The sequence below is a fragment of the Electrophorus electricus genome, chromosome 17, assembly GCF_013358815.1.
Source record: "Electrophorus electricus isolate fEleEle1 chromosome 17, fEleEle1.pri, whole genome shotgun sequence".
NCBI lineage: Eukaryota > Metazoa > Chordata > Actinopteri > Gymnotiformes > Gymnotidae > Electrophorus > Electrophorus electricus.
Window position 1 is genome coordinate 6,787,826 of NC_049551.1, and position 27,503 is coordinate 6,815,328.

Sequence of the window (27,503 nt, forward strand, 5' to 3'; positions counted from 1 at the left end):
TTCTCCGCTCCTCTCATGTTCTCAGTGCCTCCCTCGCTTGGCAGTCAGGAATTCACCACGCTCCTCCGCCGTCGGAAGCGTGAGGCTCTGTCCCGTTCTCCACGGTGACGCTCAAGGGTTTGACAGGCACGGTTCTCACCAGCTCAGCGTTCAAAGAGGGACTTGCAGTCAAATCCAAAATATTACACTCATAACATCATGGTGTGGGTTGTAATATAATCCTACAACTAATACTGAGCTACAATATACAGCTAAGATTGAGCTATACACAACTTAGAGGCATGCAATTGTGCTACTTCCAACAGCGACATTTAGAGATTTCCTTTTCTTTCTTTCTGTTTTTGCCGCTCTGTTAGCATGATAAGCGGAAAGGAAATAAGAGAAAACATGCAGGCCAAGAAGAAGCAGCCGCAAAAAGGGAGATGGAAGAACGGTAGAGATAAAGAAACATAAAAGGAGGTGAGAGGAAGAGGAGAAGGATGATAAACGGCGTGGATGGCTGCACGGAGCTCCGGAAGGGAGTTCCGCTGCTCTCCCGAGTCTCCCCTGACTGCGGGACGAGAGGGAATGGCGCAGCCTGGCAGGCTTGCGGTGGAGATAAGAGTGCTATCACGGCACAGTTTATTGGGAATAGTGTCCCCCCATTAATCAAGGAGCACGGGAGATGCAGGAACCCACTCACCTTTCGCTTTGCTTCTCGTAGCTGCCGCTGGAATCGCAGAGCGCATGGGAGGGGCGGAGGGAGAGAGGGAGGGCAGGAAAGGCAGGAATGGAGGGACGGAGAGACGGAGGGATGGAGAGACGGAGGGACAGAGGAAGGAGAAAACAATTGATTAGACCAAGCCGGATTCAAGTTAGTACAGACACCAGCCACCTAGCATACTGATTTTTCCCTGTTCTGCAACACTGATTCAGATCAGCCCCACAAGAGTCTTTACCAGCACCAAGAATCATCTGCACCTGAGATTCGCATTGCACTGCTTGCGTGTTTTTCCCGTTCACAGATAACTATTCTCTTGATTGCACAGAAATGGATCATCGCTCTCGTCCGGAAATAAAATGAGGCTCCGGCCCGCACGACGGCGTCGAGAGCCTCTGAAAACCACTGCTGCTGGAGGCCTGCTTCGGGCGAGCGGCATGGTTTCAGACGCGCCGGGTGCCAGCTGGGGGATCAGATGAGCAGCTATCCTCTGCTGTGCTATTACCTCCTGAATGGCCATTGATCCAACACAACATGCTTGCTCAACAGACTCCCAATTAGCCATGCCGGACACGCCTCACATGCGTAGAAAGAAATCTGAGCAAACAACGGCCATAATTCTTTCACTCCCGACGCGTTTGTGTGGACGCTTTTGCCGAGCGCGACTCATTGTTGCGAACGAGTCTGTTTTCAGCACCAATTCCCGTCAGCAGAGCCCTGCAGACGTCGATGCTGCACAATTAGTGGATACAATGGTAGCAGGAGCGGTGATGCTCTGCATTTGGCACCTGAGGGGACAGCAGGAAAAGTGGAAAATGATTCTCCATATATACCTCCTTCTGTCATATTAAAAAAAGCAATAATGTTTAGTTCAGAAGCAAGAAGGGCATTATGTTGACTTCTGAAACATTCTGATGCTACATGTTTTGACCACCAATTGGGGATCACTGAAGAGGACCATGCTAAAGGTCTTTTGGATAAGCGAAGTGCATGCTGACAGAACCATAAAAAGTCTCCAGGAACCTCAGATAGCCTTATCTGAAGGGGGGGGGGGGTGTTCTGGGGTCTGTGGCCCCTGAGCATTAGCAAGCAGAGACCTGGTGTAAAAGTTGGATTCTCCTTAGCATGTGGACTGGCGCACTGGAGCCCCGACAGATCTAAACAGATCTATCAATTTTGCAAGCGACAGTGCCTGAAAAACCTCAGCGCATCCCATGGTAGGAGGTCCTTGGCTGCTTATTTTTCCATTTGACTTGTAAACGTGGGGAGAATTAAAGTCAGACGAGCATCAGGTTCCATCTTTAAGCTTTTATCAGTCTAGACTCAGCCGGGAACATGGCTTCAATGGCTGCATCAGCACATGCATCTGTCCGGCAATGTCCAGCAAGCTAAATGGTATTTAGAGTTACTGTGTGACTCTGTGTGCATTAGGTAATAATTGCCAAAGGCTGTATGAAACACGGCATATATTTATGTAACATTACACAGCTGTAGAACAGTGAGAGGAGGTGGTAGGTGAAAGAAAAGAAAGAAGCAGGGCAAAGGAAGAAAAGGAAGAACGAAGAGGAGAGGAGGTCCCCCCCAGGGGGTGTGGGCAGGGCTGGGGTGCTAGCCAGAGATCCAGGGGGTGTGGGCAGGGCTGGGGTGCTAGCCAGAGATCCAGGGGGTGTGGGCAGGGCTGGGGTGCTAGCCAGAGATCCAGGGGGTGTGGGCAGGGCTGGGGTGCTAGCCAGAGATCCAGGGGGTGTGGGCAGGGCTGGGGTGCTAGCCAGAGATCCAGGGGGTGTGGGCAGGGCTGGGGTGCTAGCCAGAGATCCAGGGGGTGTGGGCAGGGCTGGGGTGCTAGCCAGAGATCCAGGGGGTGTGGGCAGGGCTGGGGTGCTAGCCAGAGATCCAGGGGGTGTGGGCAGGGCTGGGGTGCTAGCCAGAGATCCAGAGGGTGTGGGCAGGGCTGGGGTGCTAGCCAGAGATCCAGGGGGTGTGGGCAGGGGTGGGGTGCTAGCCAGAGATCCAGGGGGTGTGGGCAGGGGTGGGGTGCTAGCCAGAGATCCAGGGGGTGTGGGCAGGGCTGGGGTGCTAGCCAGAGATCCAGGGGGTGTGGGCAGGGGTGGGGTGCTAGCCAGAGATCCAGGGGGTGTGGGCAGGGGTGGGGTGCTAGCCAGAGATCCAGGGGGTGTGGGCAGGGCTGGGGTGCTAGCCAGAGATCCAGGGGGTGTGGGCAGGGGTGGGGTGCTAGCCAGAGATCCAGGGGGTGTGGGCAGGGCTGGGGTGCTAGCCAGAGATCCAGGGGGTGTGGGCAGGGCTGGGGTGCTAGCCAGAGATCCAGGGGGCACATGGGTGGGAGGGGAGATAGCCTGAGATCCAGGGGGCATGCGGGTGGGTGGGGAGATAGCCAGAGGTCCAGGGGGCACACAGGTGGGTGGGGTGATAGCCAGCGATCCAGGGGGCATGTGGTTGGGTGGGGTGATAACCAGAGATCTTTGTAGATCATCTCTACTCCACCCTCTCTTGCTGGTGGCTGTGGGTCCACTGAATTATTCATCAGGCCTGCAATATTGGTGCACAGTTACACTCGGATCAAGGGGTTGTGACTTACAGCACAACAGGTTACAACTTCTAGCAACACAAATAACACTAAGCCAAGCTAGGGGCTGGTAACTGCAGCTCAGAGCATAAAGCTCAAGCGCCTGGAGATGCTGTCTCAGTGAGAGATCTGTGCTGGAGATGGGTCTACAGATGACTCACCAACATCGCAGCAGCAGATGACTTTGGGGGTTGATCTTTGCTCTAGAGAAAATGGCCCAGAAATCCAAGCAGTAAATTCTAGCGATATCTGTGGCAAAATGAGGAAGCCAAAGCCAAGAAAAAGCGAGAGACCAGAGGTGTGTTTCCCAGCGCTGGGAAAATGAGCAAGCACCGGCATGCACTGGGACAACGCATCTCAGAAGAACTGAACTGTTCGGGACACTTATTTCAGGGATGTTTCTGCAAGGATTCGGATTATGACAAGAGGAACTTCCGGAAATATCCAGGCAAGAATGACACGTTATGCAGTTGGACAGAAGTTGAGTATAATCTTCACAATAGCTCATTAATTGTACATATCTTGGCCGTTGTGTTAACAACAAGAGGATACTTGTCCTGTAAGTGTATTCTCTCTCACACATTAGTTACCTCTTTAGCACTCGGTCTGAAGCTAAGGGTTTGGCTCAGGGACATTAGTTCCGAACCGCTACGTTAGCACGAGCATGTCTGACACTTAGTCACTGTAAAAACATAAACCAGAACTGTACAGAACAGTGTCTGAGGGCATGCCATTCACCCTGAGAGACATGATGTGTGTGTGTGTGTGTGTGTGTGTGTGTGTGTGCGTGCGTATATGCTTCCATGTGATGTGTCGGCTGAGCGCGTGACAGGCGTTCGCATGCGCACAATGCTGCCACTGCTGGGCGTACACGCGCACACCTTCACACCATCCCACAGCCCCTCGAACATCCTGAGTGGCTCCAGGTGGGTGTTGGCATGACTACGAGGCCACCCCCACCTGCTGCGTGCCCACATCTGGTGTCAGCTCCCTTTCCTCCTATCAGTAGGCACCTTCCGGCCTCCGCCTGAGCATGGCCGCTTCCCATAGCCAACGAAGGGGCTGCTAAATCTAGCCCCCGCACGGCCAGAGAGGGCGAGAGCCCGCGCCACGTTGCAGCAGTGCAGTGTGCATCGTACGTTATTTACATAACTTAATAATAACCTACTTATCAACACATCGTTACCGCTAGTACAGGCCATATTACAGTGTAGTCGTATACACCCGCATGGAATAAAAGACCGGTGACAGCAGCATTTCTCGTGAAAGGTGTAAGGAAAGATTATAAGAAAAACCCCAAACATAAAACACATGCTTTTTATGTACCCCACTGTCTTATCCTCTCTCTCTCTCCCTCTCTCTCTCTCTCCCTCACTCTCTCTCTCCCTCCCTCACTCTCTCTCTCCCTCACTCACTCTCTCTCTCCCTCACTCACTCTCTCTCCCTCTCTCTCTCCCTCCCTCACTCTCTCTCTCTCTCTCCCTCACTCTCTCTCTCCCTCTCTCTCTCCCTCACTCACTCTCTCTCTCCCTCTCTCTCTCCCTCCCTCACTCTCTCTCTCCCTCTCTCTCTCCCTCACTCACTCTCTTCCTCCCTCTCTCTCTCTCTCTCTCTCTCTCTCCCTCCCTCACTCTCTCTCCCTCCCTCCCTCTCTCTCTCTCTCTCCCTCACTCTCTCTCTCCCTCTCTCTCTCCCTCACTCACTCTCTCTCTCCCTCTCTCTCTCCCTCCCTCACTCTCTCTCTCTCCCTCCCTCCCTCTCTCTCCCTCCCTCACTCTCTCTCTCTCTCCCTCCCTCCCTCCCTCTCTCTCCCTCTCTCTCTCCCTCCCTCCCTCTCTCTCCCTCCCTCACTCCCTCCCTCTCTCTCTCTCTCTCTCTCTCTCTCTCATTTTCTCTGTATCTCTCTGGGGCGATCTCTAGCTCCCCCTCTTCTTCTGGGTCCTACAGCAATATTCTGTCCCTGCCACACTTTGCCCTTCTCCCTCCCTCCTTAAATGTTTGAACAAAGCGGCATTAACAAATAGCACGGTGAGTACGGGGGGAAACACGGGCTGGTGTTATTGCTCCACGCCTTTCACAGCCTCAGAGGGGGAGCTGAAGCAATAGGGCCTGATTGCTAATATCCTGTTTGTGCTGCTTCATAATGGTAATTTGACAGTTTAGTGTAGCTGCAAGCACATTCTCCCTTTCTTTTGCTCTCTCTCTCTCTGTCTGTCTCTCTGTCTCTCTCTCTCTCTCTCTCTCTCTATCACTCTAACTCTCTCTCTCTCTCTCTCTCTCTCTCTCTCTCTGTCTCTCTTTCCATCTTCCTCTCTCTCTCTCTCTCTCTCTCTCTCTCTCTCTCTCTCTCTCTCTCTCTCTCTCAGTCCTTCTCTACGTGCATGCGTGTTTGTGCATGTGTGTGTGCCCAGGCAACAGAGTGTGTGGTGTGAAATAAATAGCATTAAATCAAATAAAATAACATGAAATACAATCATGGATGAGCCAGCGCTTCTGACTCATTATGCTACAGGGCCTGCAGTCCAAGCTGGATGCTAAATGAGACAATAACATGCATACATCACAGACACACACACACACACACACACAGGCACATTGTAGAGAGGTCCCATCGTTTCTGCTATTAGTACAGGAAAACATGGCCCATTATCTGAGCACAGAGCACACGGTGCTATTTTAAGCAAGGGCTGTGTTACACACTGCTCCAGGGGCAGCGCGCCTGCTGAGGTTTGGGAGCGCGGCTCCTCACAACAGCCCGCACCACGCGGTGGCCCCGCGGCCCCGCCCCCGAGCCGCGCGCCGCCAGGTGTGGAAGCGGAGCGCGAGGGAATAAAGCATAGTCTCACGGTGCACTGTGGAGCTCCTCCATGGACGCTTGTTTAAGCCGAGGTTTATCCAGCGTGTCTCCCGCGTGCGACTGGAGTGGATCTGGCTGGGCGTTCAATTGAACATGCCGTTCACAAACGTGCTTTTTATCCATGCCTGTCTCAGTGATTTTTTTCTCTTTCCACCACCCCACCGCTCTCTCTCTCTCTCACACACACACACACACACACACACACACACACACACACACACACACACACACACACACACACACACACACTCACACACATGCACGCACGCACACACTTCATGTTCTGACTCAAATGGTCTCAATATCATTGCAAGATACTTCATAAATCCAGGTTAATCCCAGGTTATTTCTTCTAAACATCACAGATATCACTACTCCATCGTGCAGGGCTCTAGTGAGGCTTATCTCTAGATTTCAGCACCTCTTGTGTCTTAAAGGCCTAAACGCGGACATGGCGGGGCCTCTAATCCCCGCCTTTATTTGTTCTTCATGACTAAGGATTTTCTAATTACTGCTTTGGCTTTGTATGCAGAACATTACAGTTACTGGCACCAAGGAGCAGAATGACTCAAAAACATTGCGCCGACTATAGCACACAATAACCAGTAAATGTAGGCAGGGCCTAAGTCACGGGTCAAGGGTGGGGCATCTGAATTGGCCACACACAGTGCAGATACTTTGTCGCTGAGCACTGCGCTTGGTCACTGAAGTCTCTTTACTGGGATTGTTCCAATACCAGTTTACAGGTGAAAAACAAAACTAAACATGCCACGACCCTTGTAATCACCCATGAATCAGCCAGAAAACCCACAGGCCATCTCAATTATCCTTCATTGTGTTTTAACAAATGACTTAATAAACATGAAATATGGGAATATGGTATTTTGATTAGCAAATTGGGACGAGGCAAAGTGCGTGTTTGTCATTACCGTTAGTGTTCAGAGAACTTTAAATCAGTCACATTCAGCATTACGATAATGATGGCTGTTGCTAATTGTTTAGGACAGATAATACACAACAAGCAAGATAATAATGCACGATGCATGGCAGCGTTAACGCACAAAGCGCTGACAGATTTATTATTTATTCGTTTTGGATTCGTATGAAGCGGCGACAATCTGAGCATAAACGGAACCGAGCACGCGGACGTCTTTCTGACCGCGCCGGTATCAACTACTTCTGGAACAAAGGGAAAATCACCCGCGTTCAGTGTTCAATCTGGTTATGTGCTGGCATTTCCAAGATTGACTTTGATGGAGTACAAGGGAATGTCAGAATGAATTAAGTCAGAACTGCCGTTCTCGCTACACCCCTCACCCGTAGGCTTTGCAGCCTCTGCGGTTAGTCGGGCCTGCCGATCACGCCGGTGACGCTCCCGTGACCCGTCCGTCTGGTATTAATGCGTTGAGTGCTGCTACAAGAAAATTCCGGTTTACGGCACGTGTTCACACCCACACGTCCAGTCGTGATGTTACATACATGCACAAAGCATTTGGAGACCTACGTCTTGTATGTTTGTGCTTGTTCACCCATGCATGTGTTGTATTTTATAAAGGTCCCTATGTAGTCTAGTGACCTGTGCTGAAAGAACTACATGCATGTTAGTAGGAATATTTTGCACGTTGGACACTATTACTCCTTCGGGAGACTGGGTGAATTCTTACTGTACTCTCTATGTCGTCGAGAGCCTCTGGCCTACGGAGCCAACATATCTGAATCCCTCCCCTCCTCCAACACTACTGCCCCATGCCTTCACATCGTGGTTCTTTCCTCAAAGCAGATGGAAATCAACACGAATGGGTGTGATTTCACATGGCCATTTCTGCATTCTGTTGCGCCAACCGATGCAATTAATTTGTTAATAAACAAAGGCCATCAGCATGCAAATGGCCTAATAAATCGAATCAAGCCAATTTAAATAAGCTTTTCCGGAGCGATCTTTATTAGATCTCTCCAAATCTGCCCCGTTGTCTCCCATAACCAAGAGGTGCTGTTATGTTTGGCTTTTATTTAATTGAGGATATTTGATTTCCTTAAAGGATTATGCTTGCATACACCAGCTTGTACAGAAGTTAAACAAACAAATGATCAGAAAACAGACACTTGCTCACAGCTGTTTGTGTCTTTGGGTCACAAACAGACATTCCCTCTACTGCAGGAGGTGTTCTGAGATCCTTTAGCAAAACAGAGATGTGAGACAGACCTGTTGTTAGAACTGTAGTGTTTTCTAATAGAACCATCGTGGACCTGACTGCAATCCGGACTGCTTTGTTAGAATGTGTTCATTGCAGATATTGATTACATAGTGCGCATCATCTCAGCAGCGCCCCGTAGAGGAAGGACCGCACACCTGTAGAATACTCTGTGAACATTTATGTCTGGACAGTGCACTCCCCACACACTCAGCACAGTTTTTAAGTGCTCTTTTTGCTGAGGAGTGGTTTTCTTTTTTTAAGTGCTCATTTGCTAAGGAGCGCTTTTGTTGCTGTGGCGCGTATTAAAAAAATGGCCGTTCACCGTGAAACAATTACGGGGGCGAAAGATCGCGATTAGTGCTGGACATGTGATTAATTGTGCAAGCCCTGCTTCTCAGCCACGGGGAGATCCCAAGGACAGCACCAGCGGGCGAGCGGCAGAGACGTGGAGGGTCAGTCATGCAAGTCTGCAGGCCAAGGCTTAATGGCTGGACATTTCAGTTAACAGTGTCTCTGCCATCTAAGAAGGGAACTGCCTGCCAGGAAAGGTCAGGCCTATGGATCACAGCCCTGGTGCGCCTCAGTCTTCATCCAGCCTCACATTCTTCATCCACTGGAGGAAATTCAACTGTTTTCTTTTTTGTTTTTTGAGATCTTTCTCTTATATTTCTATCTTATCTCGTGTAATATCTGTGTGTGGCGAATGCAGCGGAACAGCAGAGGTGAATGGTCAACACGGGAAGCAGTCGTTATGTCATTACGTCGCAGGATGCCACGGACTACTCCGAGTAGCCCAGAGACGTGATGTTCTCCTTTCTGTGAAATAGGTAAATATGCAGCAGAATTGGTGCCATTTCCTCTCCATATGGCGAATAGGTTTAAGAATCATATCCTCAAGGGTTGAGGCTTATCTCTAGCGTCTATAATGTAACGCTATATATCAATTTTTGGAGTCTTCCATTAAGGTTTATGTCGTCAGGAAATTGGTCTGCGCTGCGGCCTCTGCACCTCCAGGAGCATGACGGCGGTGCCAATAGCCTTAACCTGTGTGAGAAACCCCAGAACTCAGCAAAAGGAATCTGTAGTCGTATGATGCTTAACACTGAGTCACAGGACCAGACGTCGAGCCTCAGCCTTTAAATATTCAGCATGCCCCGTGCCGAGTCCCAGCCCGTTTGGAATCACTGAAGGGCAGCGGGCTCGCAGGACGCTCTATACTCAGGCCGCCCTCATAAAGCAACGCCCTTTACGATGCCTTGTGTGGGCTGGCATGCATTTCCATTTCCAGCCATCTTTGAAGGGATATAGAAATCATGAATCTTTCAAGCGCTCGGAAAAACCGAAACGGAGGGGCCAGGCGGGATGACAGCCAGGCCATAACTCAGCGGATGGGAGGAATTTTTGTTGTTGTTGTTTTCCTTGCTGAACTTGGCCAAATGAATTGTTCATGGTGGGTTTACAATGAGCTTGTCATCGACTAGACGACTATGTGAAAAAACGTCTGCAAGCAGAGCGCTCGGACCAAGCCCTTGTTCTCACGCAGTATCATATCGGTTCCTGACGACACAGACGCCTTAGAGCCAAACACGGGAACAAAATGAAAAGACGGGAACAAATAAAAAGTGTGCGTCTATCCATGCATTGCAGAATGGTAACATACCACTCTGCATGGCTGGATGTCACCTTAATGACCCACCACGGAACACAGAAATCCATATGTGCATATAACAAGCACCGGTTTATTTTTAGACGCGTTTGCAAATTGTGCGCTATACCAGGAAGGCACATTGCATTTTGTCTCTTAAAATCTCCAGAAGGGCGGAGTGAAAAGAAGGTTAGCCTTAAATAGAGGCAACACAGCCCTAATGCTGGTCTGTCAATATTTCATAACAAGCCCTGGCCTCTCGTTTTCAAACCCTTTCTTTTATTCCTGTTTTTCACCCACTGTGGCACTTTGGGGGAAAGTCACTAACAAAGACTTCTGAGCGGGGTTTTGAAGTCGGACGACCCCTGAGGGAACACTCTTCCTCAGAGCCTGGGGAAATCGATAGTGATAGGTCAGCAGTGTGACTGTTTGTAGCCTCTGTTTTAATGAAGAGAGCATGGGGCCTTCAGACAGGCAAGGAGACGACGATGGGAGACCTTCACAGCGGGGCCGAGAAGCTGCACGGGGTGGGTTTAGCAGGACTAACTGGATGAACGGGAATAAGACAAATACATTTTTTTCTTCCCTTTTTGGGCAAGGGAGCTGAACTTTCTTAAAATACTAGCATGCCTTTCCGACTCATGCCTCAGGACCTGACGGCTGACGGGTGTGTTTAGCGTGTCGCTGAGCCGGTGAGTTGGGGTCTTGGCAGGGGTGGGGCCTTGGGGTGGGCAGGTGTCAGCCGGCTTTTTTTTTTTTTTCAACATTACGGGCAGCTTCTCGCGTCCAGGAGCGCGTTTGTGATTCCCGCTTCACACACACACACCTGCTGCATGCTGGGAAGACATCCGGCCAAGCCGCTTAGAATGCACGCGGCGACGCGGAGCCTCCGGGGCCTCCGGTGTGCCGCCGGAACGGAATTGAGGTCGGAACAGAGGTCTTGCCGTCCCCCGCGCTGCCCCAGAGGGGAATTCTGCGCCGTGGCAACAGTCGTCTTTTATGCCACATTATCGAAGGTTCCTCTACGTCCTCCATCACTCTTCGCCATTTACACGCCATCCAGGGCCACATACACAAATGCTGTGTTGTCCAAAAGCACTTTCTTGTCTGCTCCTTGTTTTGCTTTTCTGTTTCTTGAACTTGCAGGCACCACAGTTGAAACTTCACTTGGGGGTCTGCTGTTTAACTGTTTATTATTTAGCTACCAACCTTAAGGCATATTATTTAGTCATTACTGTGGAGTGCACTGAAACTAAAGTTATTAAAGACTGGACCAATGGGTCTTCGGGAGTGTCCCTCCGTCCTGTAAGTAACCAAACTGATGTTATTTTCACCTCCCTTGCCAACAGAGAGCTCTGTGACTGGCTGGTATGCGTGTGCCATCGGGGCTCCGTCGGGGCTCCAGCGGGACGTGGGGTGGCGCGCCCTGTGCTAGCGCCGGCTGAACGCAGACGGGGCTCGGCTATGTCCTGTCCTCCATTCAGGCCCCGCTGGTCTGCCACCACCTGCCTGCCACTCTGTGCTTTTCCGCTGGCGAGCCCGGCGAGCCCGGCGACTACGGGCTTGCTTCATTAAAACAATTTTTTTGCGATGCTGTAATGAAAGGGCGATTGCCTTAATAACGTATTACAGTGTTTTCTGGTGCCTCCCCTGGAGCCCGAGTCAATGGAGCCCCATGCGGTCAGGAGTAATTGCAAGGAGTTTCAGAGCACATAATAGAAACTTATAATAACTGGAATATAAACGTTAGCTGAGGCTGCTATCAAGTGAGAGAGCTTAAGTGTTGGGAGCTGCTCTCATGAGGTGACTGGCCTTGCGTTTACGTATCACCGTCCAGGGACTGGAAAATAACATCATATGAGAGAAAGAACTAATACAGTAGGATAGGTATCACAATAAAGGGCTTGCATTCTAATATAATAGCCAAGTTTATTGCTATCATAAAAGTAAATCTATCAAAAAGCATAATGCTGATCGATGATAACCAACAGAGCGCGCTTTTTTAGGAATAAGGACATCAGCTGAAACAGGTCTCGGTGTATCAGTACAATCTGAGCTGAGAATTCGGTTTTGAGATGTAAGTATTTGGCATTGGTAATTTCTGGTAATGCAAAAAAAACCTTCGCAGTTACTGTCATGGGTGAATCTTGGTGCGCAGAGACGAGACGAGCCGCGGAGATCTGATGCGCAGCCAATGGCAGCGAGCAGCTTAAGAGCCTCATCCGCGAACTCGCCGTTGCAGAATGAGGTCTGACCTCCACACTTCACCGTCACTGAAACCCTGCGAAAACGCCTGTGCCGATTTCCATTCGCTCAGATGAACACCCGAGCCGAACCGGGATGAACTCTGCGCGTCTCTTAAGGCGTGTCAGAAACTCAGCTAGCTCTAGTTCCACCATGCCTGCCCTACCCTCGATGCCTTCTGATTATTAGCATTTTATTAAGGTGCAAATTGGATCCGGATAATTAAGCATTAATAGTTGGGGAAGAAGACGAAGCCATCTGTTAGAGTCTGCCGCGCTCAGTAAAACACGTGAAGCCGGCCCCAGCAAACAGGCTCTGCAAACGCCGTCCGGGCGGTGGCCTGGAGCGTCCATAAAGTTAATTGAAAGAGGAAGTTTGGGAAACTCAAAGTCTGTGGGAAATTTTGACACGCAGGTCATCTGTGAAACGTTAAACTCGTGTGCATAGTGTTCGCTGGAACGATAACTGGGACAGGAAAAGAGAGAGAGAGAGCGAGAGAAAGAGAGAGAGTGTGTGGCGAGAAAGGGAGGAGAGACTGAGGTAAAAGCAGACGCGAGTGTATGCGTAATTAAGGTAGTGCACGAAAACAGTCTGTTGCTTTCTGTGAGTGACAACAGAAAGCAGCAGTGGAATAATGATGGATGACCACAAACACAGCTGCTGTTTCACACCCTAGGAGTCTATATTACACCATGATGGGAGTGAGCTGAGGCTGGCTATGTGTGCTTGTGTGTGTGTGTGTGTGTCTGTGTGGGACATGCAGGACCACCAGTTCCACTACGAGGGCCATCATTCCGACACGCCGGTCTCTCCAAGCACGGCATGCGGCATCCGAATGAGCCCGAGTACTAATCACGCTCCCTTTATCACCGGAGCCGCTGGCATTTATTTATTTCTTTCATGCCTCTCCCGAAATGAAACGCACTCAATTAGCATTAAAAAGCGGCCCCCGCTCCGCGCGAGCACAATGGCGCAGGCGTGTGTCGGATCCTCGGGCCCCGCCGCCGTGTGCCTCTCTGCAACAGTCACTCAGACTGTGGCGTATGGGCCATCTAATGGTGGCGATAACGCCGACTCATTACGATGTCATATCCTTCAGGACCGACTTCCTGTCAGCTCAGACAAAGCCCCTGACACACACTCCACATTACCAGCCAATCAAATTCCTAGAAAGTAAGCAGAGGCCATTTTATGATCCCCCGCCGTATAGACAGCTCTTGGGGCTGAGTGACAAGGGGAACGAAAGAAAAAGGGCACAGAATATATAATCCGGAATATATTACGCCCCAAGGCTTAGGCTCGCGCTCCTGCTGACACATTTAGATTCACCACTTCAGACCCAGTCTGTGTGTCCGGCTTGGCAATGTCAGTGTGCTGGAAGAATATTCTCAAGGGCTAAGAGCGTTCCGCTGGTAGCGAACGCTACGGAAAGGCGGAATATTCCGTCTTGCGGTGGAACTACGGGCGCTCGGCGTGCTCGGCCCGAGAGGCAGGTGACCGAGGCGCTCCTTGGAAGGCTCCCTTTGATGCGCGCAGTGGGTGGGGCGGATTTGGAAAAGGGGTGGGGGGGACGCAGTCTCCCGGTGTCACGCTAATTGCGGCCCGTGTTTGGGCCGCAGAGAGGCATCAGCCGCTCCCGCAATTAAAGCCTCAGGTGTAGGCCGTCGTCGGGGAGGAGCGAGACACTGGAGCACCTGACAGTAGGGGGAAGACGATGCCTGGCAAGTCGGGTTTGTCCGCGCTAAACTTGGAGCGGCCCCGCTGAGCCCTCTGGGCAGTTTTTAATCGAGCGTGCGGCGAATGATAGCAGGTTATCATCTGAGGAAAAAAGAAAAGGATCTCATGTCCAGCCGACATGAATCACAGCTGGGCGGAAGCGAGGCATCGCAGGCCAAACAAGGGCGGTTTTACCCAAAGGTCTGCATGTTTTCCTCTCCTGAAATGTTGCAAGATCTTGAAGACACACACCAGGATATCACTGACATCCTGTCATAATGTTCCATTTTGTAGAGTTTACAGTTTTGAAATAACCCCATAGGAGCAGAAGCAATACACATACATATTACTGTGCTGGCATATAGCAATACATGCTGTTAAATGCTTTCAACGATTCTGTCAGCAATACTAAATTACAGGAATTCACTGGCGATGTAAATGAATATGACGATCATGACGGTGAGCAGTGCACAGCAACAGAGCCTTAAAGCTGAGAAGGTCTAGTGTATAGCCCTATTATAGAAAGAAATGGCTAAAGACAAGAGTTGAGAATGATTCATCACTTCTTTAGTATAAATTGCAAACATTTAAACACAGGGTGGGAATCTGACTAGAGAGACAGACTAGTCAAAAGAGATACGATGAGTGAAAACCAAAGGTTAATGGCCACGCGTCTAGACACCTCCGCTTGAAAAAATAAAGAGAGAAGCTTTCTGAACTGGCGCTTTGAGAATTTGTGGTGAAACAAAAACAGCACACGGAGGCAATGTAGCTCTGGAACTTAATTCTAGTCCTGGAGCCCTTCCACGGTGCGCATACTCCCAGCCCAGCTGCAGAACACCACCCACTAACGTCCAAATGCTCCTGAAGCCCTTGATTAGCCGAGCCAGTTGGAATGGATTACGGCTGAAGCTAAACGCTGCAGCGTGGTCTCCGGGAGGTCGGGCTCCCTTGATCTCGATCGGAATGCATGTGGGCTTTTAGAAAGAACGGATAATTGAACTCAGCGTTTAGCCAGAAGAACACACAAGCAGCGGTTTAGTTTTTACTACGCCTACTACATACCGAGGAGGCAGGGGTTAAGGACACAAAGACCTGGAAAGGGACATTGTGGTGTGCAGAGAACAGACCTACCTGCAAGGTAGCATGCTGCTAGTAACACCAAGGCCACAGATTTGTTTCACAGGGAACACACGCTCTCCTGCTATTAAATATATAAGTCACTATGGATAAGAGCGTCTGCCAAACGCCGAAACCGTAAAATGTAATAAAGGCTGTATATTTAAGGAGAAGACATTAGGGTGTGCATTAGTGTGTGTGGAGCATTTGGCTGCGATTCCCTAGAATTTTTCAAAGAGGTTAGGAACACAGGATATCTGCTTATGTGGCATATTAATACCGCCGGACTTTATTGATGAGATAATGGAAGATGAGCCTGCTTTGACTGGGATTTCCGAGAAATTTTCATGGAATTCTTTTTTTTTTTTTTTTACTTATGCCAATCCTTACCAGGAGTTCATCCAAAGAATTGAAGGAAATAACATTTGCAGCATTCGGACGGTGTCCGTGTCCATAGCAACTTATATATTTATCAGTATGCATGAATGGAAAATGAACCCGTGACCTCGGTTTTGCCTGCACTTCACTTTCCCTTCTGTGCCAGGTGAGCTACAGGAGAGACTACGGCTGGATATCGTAAAACGGGCGGCGTGGGAACGGGCGGATGGCACAGCGCCGAGTCGCGGGTAAGAGACGAGGGAATTTCTCGCTGCACTGTTGCCTGGCTGTTATTTGCCCTGTTTATCTTCCCCCGCACAGGACGCCCCTCTCGCGTCCTGACATGGGTTCCAGGAGTAGGGGAGGCCCATGGTTCGAGAGCGCTAAACTGTGCTAGACACAGCTCTCGTTTTTTGTGGTGTTTTTGAGTGAAATAGTTTACAATTGATAAATGGCAAATGCCAAAAAACATATTTTCTTTTTATGCCGCATGATAAAACAGTGACTGGTTACTGTGACTATTTAAGACTTTCAAAAAGTAAACCAAATATATATTTTTTGCAAAATTTTTTGTTTGAAGGCCCAGTAAAGTCAGTTTAAACCTGAAGGCCTGCAGCGTTATTTTGAACATGTCCTCTGTGCAGAGATACTTTTATGCTAAAACAGTCTCAGATCACATGCAAATGAACAGACATCGGGAGAGGAAGCCGCCGTACCGCAAAGATGCGAAAGGTGTCAGCCCTAACTAGGACAGCCACAGCGCTGTATAGTAGCTGTAGACACACACGCTATATTCATGCAGTGTGGTCAATGAGTTTAAATGCCTGTTAGAGCTTTGAAAGACACATGGTGCTGCTGTGAATTTGAAGTCTGTCAAACGCCCCATGTGGTGTCACGGCTAACCCAGCTCCTTGAGTCTTCGCATCCGGGCCTTGCTGGAGGCAGAGGTGGACTGGGCCGAGGTCAGACAGGGTCGCGGCAGCTCCGGAACCGAGAGGCACAGTGGCGATGCTTTCGGTCCATTTCACATCGCTGCCTTTTCATCGAGGTACAAGGCGATGGGGGGGGGGGAGCAGTGCCCCCTGCAGCCGGCAAGTGGGATTTCATGGCTTTTGTTAGGAAGATAAATAGGGAGTCTGTATACCTCACAGCTACTTAAACAACAGAGAGAGCAGCAGAAGGTAGAGAGAGAGAGTGACAGAGAGAGAGAGATGCAGACAGTCAGTGAGGAAGAGACAGAGGCAGTGAGCAGTAGAAGGCAGAGAGAGAGAGAGAGAGAGAGAGAGAGAGAGGGAGAGAGAGAGAGAGAGGCAGTGAGCAGTAGAAGGCAGAGAGAGAGAGATAGAGGCAGTGAGCAGTAGAAGGCAGAGAGAGAGAGAGAGAGAGATAGAGGCAGTGAGCAGTAGAAGGGAGAGAGAGAGAGTGACAGAGAGAGAGAGGGAGAGATAGAGGCAGTGAGCAGTAGAAGGCAGAGAGAGAGATAGAGGCAGTGAGCAGTAGAAGGCAGAGAGAGAGAGAGAGAGGGATAGAGGCAGTGAGCAGTAGAAGGCAGAGAGAGAGAGAGCGAGAGAGAGAGAGATAGAGGCAGTGAGCAGTAGAAGGCAGAGAGAGAGAGAGAGAGAGAGAGATAGAGGCAGTGAGCAATAGAAGGACTCTTTCCTTTCCAGTAAGCGGTTGGCTGGGTAACGGACGCTCTGCAGGTTGTTAGGGAGCTAAAGTCTGCTGAACGCTGACGAGCGTAATTACTAGTGTGTGTGTGGAGGAGGGACCTGTTGAAACGACTAGAAGAGCCCTCGTTCTGTTTAATGCTGTCTGTGCGAACCCCTTCACTGTCACCACATGCAGAAATCTTATAGGACCAATAACATTTCCCTTCAGAATATACACATATAGATTTGGCCAGATAATCTTATTCCTCTCCATTCAGACGTCCACTCAGCACTACTTCACTAGACACGTTCCAGGAGTTCAGCAATACTTTCCTGAAGCTCAGTCTGTTTTAGAGAGGCAAATCAGATGTGCTTTTAATTTCTGTTTTATTGGACTTACAAGCATAGAAGTAGGTAGTGGGGTGTGAGAATAAGGAGTGTGAATCATGTAAGTCTATTTTTTTCACACGCTTGCTGCACGCAGACACAATGAACATCACAAAAAAATCCTTCACTATCAGCTGCGTTTGAACAGAGAAGGCGAATGTCCTGCGTGCTCCCTGGCCATACGCTTCTGTGGAGCAGCTCCAGACGCACACTGAGATGCTGTCTGACCGTTGGTTGCATGTAGAGGGCGTGTACGTAATCGACCGACTGCACCGTGCACATGCAAGAAGATGGGACTTATAAAGAATGGTCAAAGCAATGCAAAAATAACCGCACACTATAGAAAGCAAATGTCAACATGAAAGCAAAGCCAAATCCCAGAGATTTCAGAAATCTCAGCTGAACACTTTTTTTTTTTTTTGAGTGGTCCCAAATATAGGATATGTCCAGGAAGAAAGAGGATGTATTATCATCCTGTTTTAAAACGACTCAGCAGTTTCCAGAGGAAAGGGAGATGCTGATCTTAAATGCGGCTGCGCCGAAACCGACCGTCCTGTAGACACCGGTTCTGGTAGCTCCTGAACGCAAAGCCCTGTTAAACACTACCGTCCGGGGTAGCTGGACCTGGAGTGGATCCGTGACGTCGACAACACTCCCAGCTGCTTCCGCGCTTGTTACGGAAGGCGTCGGCAGAGGCGGGGGGGGTGGATTAGGGTCCTAACGAGGGGTCGTGTAAAACACGGTGTAATTGAGAGCGAGAGAAAGGAACGTTCTAATTAAGGTTATAAATCACTGGTGGCCAGATGCGTTAGCGCTGCCGTAGTCCTTCCAAAACGCCTCCAAGACCGCAGGGGCTTCAGTTCACTCCGTTCCTGAACCGGAAAGGGTGGCACTCATTTCAGGAGCTGGTCTATTTTATTTTTGGTGTCTGATAATGCTATTAATAGTATAGTAAAAAGGGCCATTTTCTTTTAATTAACGGGTATGCTACATACAGGTGGTACAATTAGCATATCTTAGTGATATGTTTTTTTTTGTTTTTTTTACAAATTCTGCATATACTGTATATACAGTACAGGTGTGGCTATCAGTCGGAATGGGATACATGCTTGCTTTTAAGTGGCAGCTCATACGCATAAGAGGCCATTTATCTGTACATAACAGACAGTTTATTGTAGCTCTGACTGCATTCACTACAGACTGCTGAGTCAATAGACATTTAATGGGCATCCATCTGCTATGCATTATGCAAAATGGCTGTCACGGCCCTATAAAATAAACTGGCCAAAGCCATAAGCGTTACTACAATAGCTATTACAGATTCTGAATTCATATGTTTACGTCAACACTTCGCATAAATGATCATTTTTTAACCCTCTGTTTACTGTGGCTGATGTAAAAAAGGACAAAGGAGGAGAAAACGAATGAAAGGATGCTGATGTAAAGTGATCATCCAAACCAGACTCAAGCTCAATCACCACTCCACCCTCCCCTCCCCTCTCTCTATCTCTCCCTACCTCTCTCACTATCTCTCCCCTCCCCTCTCTATCTCTCCCCTCCCCCTCTCTCCTCTCTCTATCTCTCCCCGCTCTATCGCTCCCCTCCCCCTCTCTATATCCCCCCTCCTCTCTCTCTATCCCTCCCCTCCCCTCTCTCTATCTCTCCCCCCTCTCTCTCCTCTCCCCTCTCGCTATCTCTCCCCTCCCCTCTCTCTATCCCCCCTCCCCTCTCTCTATCCCTCCCCTCTACTCTCTATATCCCTCCCCTCTCTCTATCTCCCCTCCCCTCTCTATCCCTCCCCTCCCCTCTCTCTATCCCTCCCCTCCCCTCTCTATCTCTCCCCTCCCTTCTCTCTCTCTCTCCTCCCCCCTCTATCTCTCCCCTCTCTCTATCTCTCCCCTCCCCTCTTTCTATCTCTCCCCACTTCTCTCTATCTCTCCCCTCCCCTCTCTCTATCCCTCCCCTCCCTTCTCTCTCTCCTCTCCCCTCTATCTCTCCCCTCTCTCTCCTCTCCCCTCTATCTCTCCCCTCTCTCTATCTCTCCCCTCTCCTCTCTCTATCTCTCCCCTCCCTCTATCTCTCCCCTCTCCTCTCCCCTTTCTCTCTCTCTATCTTTCCCCTCGCCTCCTCTCCCCTTGGGAGGTGTGCTAAAGAGGGAAGCCAACGCGGAAGGTGCAGGTTGCGGGGGGCCGCGGGGGGGCACGCGGGGTGTATGGGTGGGGGGCGGGCAGGGGACTCGTGGGCTGTCAGGACATTCTAACTGACATTTTGAAGGTCATTAAAATGGAGTACATGAAACAGGGAGCGCTTTTCTGTGGGACTTGGCCTTTAGTTGCGGCACAAAGGGCTGCTGTCTCATGGCAACTGCAGATGATATTATGTTCCCTACATTAAAAGTGTGCTTTTCAAATCCTGAGGTTTAAGCTCCTACAAAAGGGGGAAAAAAGACCACAGTGTCATGGTGCAGTCATGTAGGCAAATATACAGACCAGCAGGCATACAAACCGTCTGCATGCACATGCATGTGTACATATATATATATATATATATATATATATATATATAAATATATATATATATATATAGACACCCAGAGACATGTAGCTGGACACATAGCATGGTCCCTTATCTTGCTGCACCACACTTTCTGGTATAATTGCAATTCTAATATGGAATGGTCCAGGAATGAAATCCTATTGGACTCCATATGGCTCTGGCAAATCTACAGTCCCACAGAATTCTGCTGCATCACATGTGCTGCCTTTCCTGCTCTTGGGAGGACTTTTCTCTCCATTCTATCTGGCCACACAAACCTAGAGTTCGACTAGGAGCGCCAATAATAGAAAACCTTTTACACTGTCAAAATGGCCATGAAAGTCAAATTTGAAATGCGTAGCTGCACAGCGCGGCTCCGCTCAGCCATGGCAGCACGGTGGGGATGGGAGGTGCGGGTGCAGGAGGGAGGCGCGCAGGCTCGCACGGCGGGACGCCGCCAAAGCCGCGCGAGGCTCGCGGCCCGCCGGGGGACGGCCCCGCGGAAGACCGTCGCCGACAGGCGGGTCGGTGTGAACGGTGGCCCAGCGTAGCATGTAAATGCGCGGTGAGCGGAGGGCTCTTCACCTCACCGCCCAATCGATTTACAACTGCTGCCATGCCTTCAGCAACCTTCATCGATTTCCCGCTTTGTTACAATTATCGGGCATTAGCGGGAGCCGTCGCCGGCGGAGAGGCCTCCAGAGAGGGGCGGCAGCTTCTGCGTTGGGTGGCATGGAGACTGGGCGTGGGGAATAGATGGAGGAGTCGGTTCATTTTTTACGCTCGCGGGCACAGCGCTGCCATTGCTCAGGATTATGGCAGGCTGACAGACTCCTGCCCCCGCCTCTGCCGTCAGGGGGGAGATTGATTCCATACGGTGGGTTGGTGCGCACGTTCAGACACGGGAGGAGCTGTCCTTTCTTATCTGACTCAGCCCTGCAAATTCCACATTTGCCATTCAAGCAAATTCCTTCTTGGGGTTATTATAGATAGACAGATATAGGTTCAATTTAGTCACTTTTTAAATAAATAAATAAATAAATAAATGTTTGAAAGTCCTTCTCTAGATCACAGAAAACTTCAAGACTTCAAGACAAAATCTTCAAGACATTACTAGAGGTGACTTTTTTTAAAGGGTGGCCAAGGAGAGTAACAAATTCATTTTGCCGTAAGAAGTTGTTATGCGAGCCCTTCTGAAGATGAGCTGCGTGAGTTGTTTCCTCATCTCGAAAGGTGCTGTGCAGGGATTATCTGTGTCTTGCAAGATGTGATTGGATTCCTGATGCCACTGGTGATACAACAATCTCCTCGATTTTCACACAGTCTTCTGATGGGCCCTGCACCACCCTCTCACTGACGGGTCACTTACGGACCCTGGCCCACCCTCTCACTGATGGGCCCTGCACCACCCTCTCACTGACAGACCACTTACGGACCCTGCAACACCCTCTCACTGACGGACCCGGCACCACCCTCTCACCGACGGGCCCTGCACCACCCTCTCACTGATGGGTCACTTACGGACCCTGCAACACTCTCTCACTGACAGGCCCTGCACCACCCTCTCACCGACGGGCCCTGCACCACCCTCTCACTGATGGGCCCTGCACCACCCTTTCACCGACGGACCACTGACGGGCCCTGCACCACCCTCTCACCGACGGGCCCTGCACCACCCTCCTCGCTGGAGGCCCACTGACGAGCCCTGCGGGGCAGGTGCGCTGGCTTGCGATCTCCCACAGCTGCACGACGTAGTGGTTGTGGGTTTTTAAATAAATAACTCGAATGATCTGCCTCGGCAGTGTTGTGGTAGGAGAGGCAGGCGGGCCCGGATGAGGTTTAACTGTTCGCTGTGCGCGGCGCCTTCTTCCCCTATCAGAGAGGAATCGATATGATGTGCAGGAAAAGCAACAAGGTCAAAGCGATCAGTGCTGCAGCATTTGCTAACGGCACGTCCACGCGTAGCTGTGCCGGCCTGACACCATTTCCAAGAATACTGTGCTGAAGTAGGCCAACAATGCTTGGTCTAATGAGCTATTTATTCAAATGCCATTGGCTGCCGCCCTAACCAATCTACTGCGTTACAACATGTGCGCCCGTCGAAGGCCCCATACGGTCGCTGTGTTCGTCCTGAAACCGTGGCAGGACGGGAGCAGGAGAGGGCTTGATTAATCGGAGCTGTCGTCTGGTGTCAGTGCTGATGGTGCTGCATTCCGCTGGTCCCTTCTGATAACTTGCCCTCAGCACGATGACTAATTACAATTCAAAGCAGACAGGAAACTGATCACCAAAACAATTACCTCGATCGGGGCGAATTGTAATGACTCTAATCATTTGTATTTGCATCCTGATTAAATATGTACGTATCTGTTGTGATAAGATGTCATTGGGTATTTATTTTTGATGGGAAGCAACTTGCAAGGCAAGCAAGGTGGTAGGCACGAGCGAGAGGATGAGGGAGCGCGCGAAAGAGAGAGAGAGCGAAAGAGAGTGAAGGAGGGATGGCGAGACTGAGCGACACGCACAGAGAGGGTAAACAGGCATGTCCATACTGTCTAGGACCATTCCAGAGCAGACATGGACTGGGATGAGCAGCGGGCCCACAGCCCCAGGAGAGAGGCCTCAGAGTCCGGGACGCTTGCTGATCTCACCCTCTCAACCCATCCCTAACAATTACTGACATCCAAATCACAGGCTGACAACACCACATCCTCTTAACAGCTCCTTTCATGTCCCGGCGTATGATTTCACTGGGGCCCAGTCACTTTGTGTCACTCACAGGCTGACATGCCTTGGCTTGAGAAACATGGAGGGAGAGCACACCCAGATCCCTTTGGGTTGAGGAAGATGAGCCGATATAATGAAACAGAGAGAGGGACAGAGAGAGAGAGAGAGAGAGAGAGAGAGAGAGAGAGAGAGAGAGAGAAAGAGAAAGAGAGATGCTCTCCCCTGCACCACACTCCTGATTAGTCTTACTGAACAGATGTGTTTTGTGGTCTTTTGCTCTGAATGATGGATGATGTACTTGGATAAAGAGAGTCATGCAAACTGTGATGTGCCAAATTGTTTTAAATAGTGTAGTTTCATAATACTGTGTTCAAATAAACTGGAGGAAAAAGACAGAGAGCTGTATAGGCACAGAGAGAGAGAGAGAGAGAGAGAGAGACAAAGAGGGGGGAGAGAGAGAGAAAGAGAGGGAGGGAGAGAGCAAGAGAGAGAGAGAGAGAAAGAGGGAGGGAGAGAGAGAGAGAAAGAGAGGGAGAGAGCGAGAGAGGGAGAGAGAGAGAAAGAGAGAGAGAGAGACAGAGAGAGAGAACAAGAGAGGGAGAGAGAGAGAGAGAGAGAGAAAGAAAGAAAGAGAGAGACACACACCAAGAGGAAGATTCAGGAACAGTAAGATGAGTTGTCTTTCAGCTCAAACTTTGTACTAGTGATTTAATAGTCCAGAGAGTTGTGCCCAGCAGCAGATGGTGAAGCCCTGGGTTTGAATCTCGTTACGCCTTCATGCTATTGTCTCTCTCTCTTGCTCTCTCTCTGTCTCTCACACCGCCACCTGCCCTGCATATCAAATGCCACTCTAGCACCTGGGTGCCCATCCACTGACATCATCAAAGTGGGTAAAGCCAGAAAGGTGGGGGCTTTGGGGGGGAGGGCCTTCACCCGTCCTGCTCTGTAGACTGTCACCGTGGAGACAGGGACTCATCTGCGGCCATATGCTTTGGCCCTGCCACACCACAGGTCATTAATGCCACTTCTTTAATTATTTAAGTTTAATTAACCCATCCCTATGGCTTCCTTGGCCACAGCCTGAGAAGAGTCTGGCAGAGACCACTTAGCTCTGCCAGACGCTCACGCTCGTTAGATGTGCTAAACGTGGGAGAGATCAGAGACAGAGAGGGAACGCTCTAATCCTGCCCTAACAACACGCCAGACCACGTGGATGTCCGACAAAACTGTTGGAAGGTGTCGGCGAGGCCGGCAGACTGTCCCGGGCTCGGTGCCTTCTCCAGTTCTATTATGGCAAAAAAAGTATCGATAACGCTCGAGAAACAGCTCAAGGGGTGGGTGTGGCTGGACTCAAGGACAGACTTTGAATAACCTTTCGTCGGTTGATATGCTCATTAGTGCTACTGTAATACTGTACTAATAAAGTTTATGTCGAACATAAATCCAGGCATCGGGGACGCGTCGTCCGGCGCATTCTCACCGCCGGGCACAAGCCTGGATAAATGGGGACGGCCGCTTCAAAAGGACATCTGGCGTAAAACGCAGGCCAAATCCAACGTGAGGTTCGTAAATCCCATTTCCAAAGTACGTCAGTCGAGGCCTGGGTTGCCAACAAATGCCGGCAGCAGCGCCGGCCTGCAGGGTGTCAGCAGAATCGGACGATCCGCTGTGGAGACCCCGAACAGGAATAACCGAAAGAAAAAGATGAATACATAAAATGTGAAGCCTGCTCAGCTAAATACAGCACAGGAATCAGATATGTCTGGCGAAGCTTGTTTGTCATAAGATTTCACTTTTCCTACTTTTCACATCCTCTAGGTGTAAAAGCTCCTGTAATGAGCTACATGGTGCCCTGCACTGCCCTGCAACCAAATCAACTCTTCTTACATGGCACAGCCTCATGGGTAATGTAGTCAGAAACCTACTCCGGCAGTTCTCTCTGTGTTTGTTCTCGTTTCTAGCATATTCCGGTGAACACGAGTGTCCTAAATACAATTACTGTACACAGCGGAGCAGAGTGGGGAGGATCCGTGGGGACTGCTGGCAAACAAGCTGCAGCTGGGGGTGCGAGAGAACCACTCTAGTTCTGCCTAATTTAATTGGTACAGTCTCCATGGCCAGCCCCAGGTGACCATTACACACATTTTGTGTAGACGACGTGGTTAAAACCCCTGGAGGCTCCTGAGATTCATCTTATTTCTGTTATTCTCTCCCTGCGGACGCCGGTCCCCTCATTTCTCCCTCAGACGGAGGCCGCGTTCGGCGTGAGAAAGGCTATCCACTGCTGCGCCGGGTTCAAGGATGGTGCAATGACAATAAAACCAGACACAGAGATGTAAGCAGGCGGACAGACAGACGGTGACATATAGGTTCTCTGGGAGATGGAGAGGACAGGGAGCTGGTATATGACCCTGTCTGACCCTGGCTTCGCATTGTCCTATAGCTGATCAGCTGTGCACCGGAGCCTCTCCCCGGTGATGGAGCCAGTGAGACACATGGTGACCTGGCTGTGCCCTCGCCCCACTGGGGTCGTAGCCCAGCCCATGCTCTGGCTGACACCCTTGCCCCTTTGCCACCCTGTCAGAGCTAGTCGTGACTCTCCGCTCGGACGGCCATCTCAGGCCATCATATGTAGCTGGTCGCGGGCTGCGTGGGCGCGGGGGGGTGGGTACCAAGCCTCTCCTGGGACAGGCACGCGGTCAGACGTTTTTCCCGCGAGCCGGCGACGGCGCGGGGGTGCTCACGGACGGAGCCTTTTTGGAGGCGCCGTCTTAACTGCCATTCATGCCGCTCGACTCGGCGCGACTGTTCGGCGCCGCGCGCGCTCGATGGGTGCTCGCGAGTCCATTTTTACTTTGCACGCACTGTCCTATTGTCAGGGGAGGGTGCGGCTGGCAATAATAAACCCCACTGGGCCCTGGTCCAACAGCGCTGGCTCCCTAATTCCGCAATAAGCCGGGCTCTCAGCCACCTCCATCTGCTCCCTGGAATATCAACGCCCAGCGCTCCTGCAGAAACAATCCCATCTCTTCTTCTTCTGGTAATGTTCGCCTTGGTCTGACCCCCCCCCTATTACATAGACAACAGCTACGAAGATGGTAAATGATCGCACACACTCAAGACAGCAGGTTCTGTCAGCATGACTTATTAAAAAAATTAATAACCCAGACTGGATTCGGCCTAACTGTTAGCTGAGTAGACAGCTGGATGATTAGAGGGGAACTTTCAGCATACACATTCTAGCTTTATGTGTACAGACTAATGTCCTTTGAAAGGGGAGCATTCATCCTGCGACTGGGAGGATTCGGTGGGTGAGCGTGCGCCGTGCGCTGTGGCTTCCCCTCCCACTGGGCTCGGGAATAATAGTGCTTTATTTAGAAGCAGCCGGCTTCAGCCAGGCCTCCTGGGATATGGGAAACTCATTTAATCCAGGAAGGTGGACCGTAGGCTGTGTGTGTGAGGCTGTGTGCGAGGCTGTGTGTGTGTGTGGGAGGCAGCACTGTGTGCAGTGACTCTTGACTTCAACCACAGAGACCTGAGCCTCCACACACACACACAAACACACACACACACGCGTATCAACCACAGGGCTGGCCTGGCTGTAATCACCCATGTGAAGTGTCAGGAGAGCCTGTGTTAAGGAGGAGCAAGTGACTGGGTGCTGTATGAGAAAATCTTCACACTTTCCTTCACACACGACAGCTGCGCTGTAGTCACAGCCCATGACCATCGCCAGCACAGCACCATCGCCTCCTTCTTACCGGCAGCGCACATTCATACCTGACGTGCTTCAGTATTTACTGAAGCACGAGGCCTTTCACTGGCCTTGGTTGCATTTTCTTTTTATTACAGAGACTCTGCTGCAGTTGTTAGTGGCTGCGGCAGAACAGGATGCAAATGTGTTTTGGGTAGAGTTGGACTGAGTCTGTGATGGGCTTACCTGCAACGCAGAATGGAGGATCAGGCCAGGCGAGTGCGGCATGATGGGAAGGAGAGAAAAAAAAAACCAAACTTCTTAGAACTGATTCAATTAGCACTTCTCATTAACAGCATCTCCTTAAAAAAAAAACGAAATATCAATAAAGCATGTAACCATTATCGAGATCAAAGACCAAAGTCTGACACAAGGCCATTTAAAGTTAGATGCAAGTATTGCTTTGTAATATTGTAAAGAAGAGTATCAATTAGTGATATTCTAAAGGATAATAACATAATTGCAACTAAGGCGACACTGGAATTAAATTTTACCCAGGCAATGCATGAGAGACATTTATTCATTTGTCAACTTTAGTCTGAGGTTCGGTCCTGCATTATGTAACATTCCTATCATCGTGGTGTGGCGAAAGCCAAGCAGACCACGTCCTTCCTGAACGGTGCCCTCCACGGAGACCAGCACCCTGCTCCTCTGCGCCGAGACCCTTCACCACGGAAGAAGCTCTGCCTCGCTCCCCCTTCCGTTCCTGGTGAGAACCCAAGCGGTTGCGCCCTGGTCACGGACGTCACGCGGCTGTGCAGTCGAGTGGCCTTTATGCCGGGAGTTCCCTGGGTGCACGAATTTTTAAATGAACTATTCATTGCCTAAACGGGGAGCAGTTGTGCTAGGATCCATTAGCGAGGGCTTGCTTTATTAAAGCTGTTCGTCATTTCCAGACTCTCTGTACAAACCGTGTTTGGCCACACCCGCAAGTGATACGGAGGCGATCCGTGTCCACGAGAAAAAGAGAGAAACACCGACAATCCTTCATCACTAGTCTTTGTGTACAGATA

General features: G+C 50.3%; 1 protein-coding gene across 3 annotated transcripts in view; it reads right to left on the reverse strand.

The window, feature by feature from the left end:
• cadm2a (cell adhesion molecule 2a) overlaps positions 1 to 27,503 on the reverse strand; it is a 216,319-nt gene that overhangs the window by 62,681 nt on the left and 126,135 nt on the right. For 2 of the 3 annotated variants that reach the window (XM_027024756.2, XM_027024754.2), the window contains exon 2: positions 683 to 709. The exons of the other annotated variant lie outside the window; for it this stretch is intronic. In XM_027024756.2, coding sequence (XP_026880557.1) covers positions 683 to 709 — 27 coding nt within the window. The remainder of the gene's footprint in view (positions 1 to 682; positions 710 to 27,503) is intronic. 3 annotated transcript variants of the gene reach the window in all.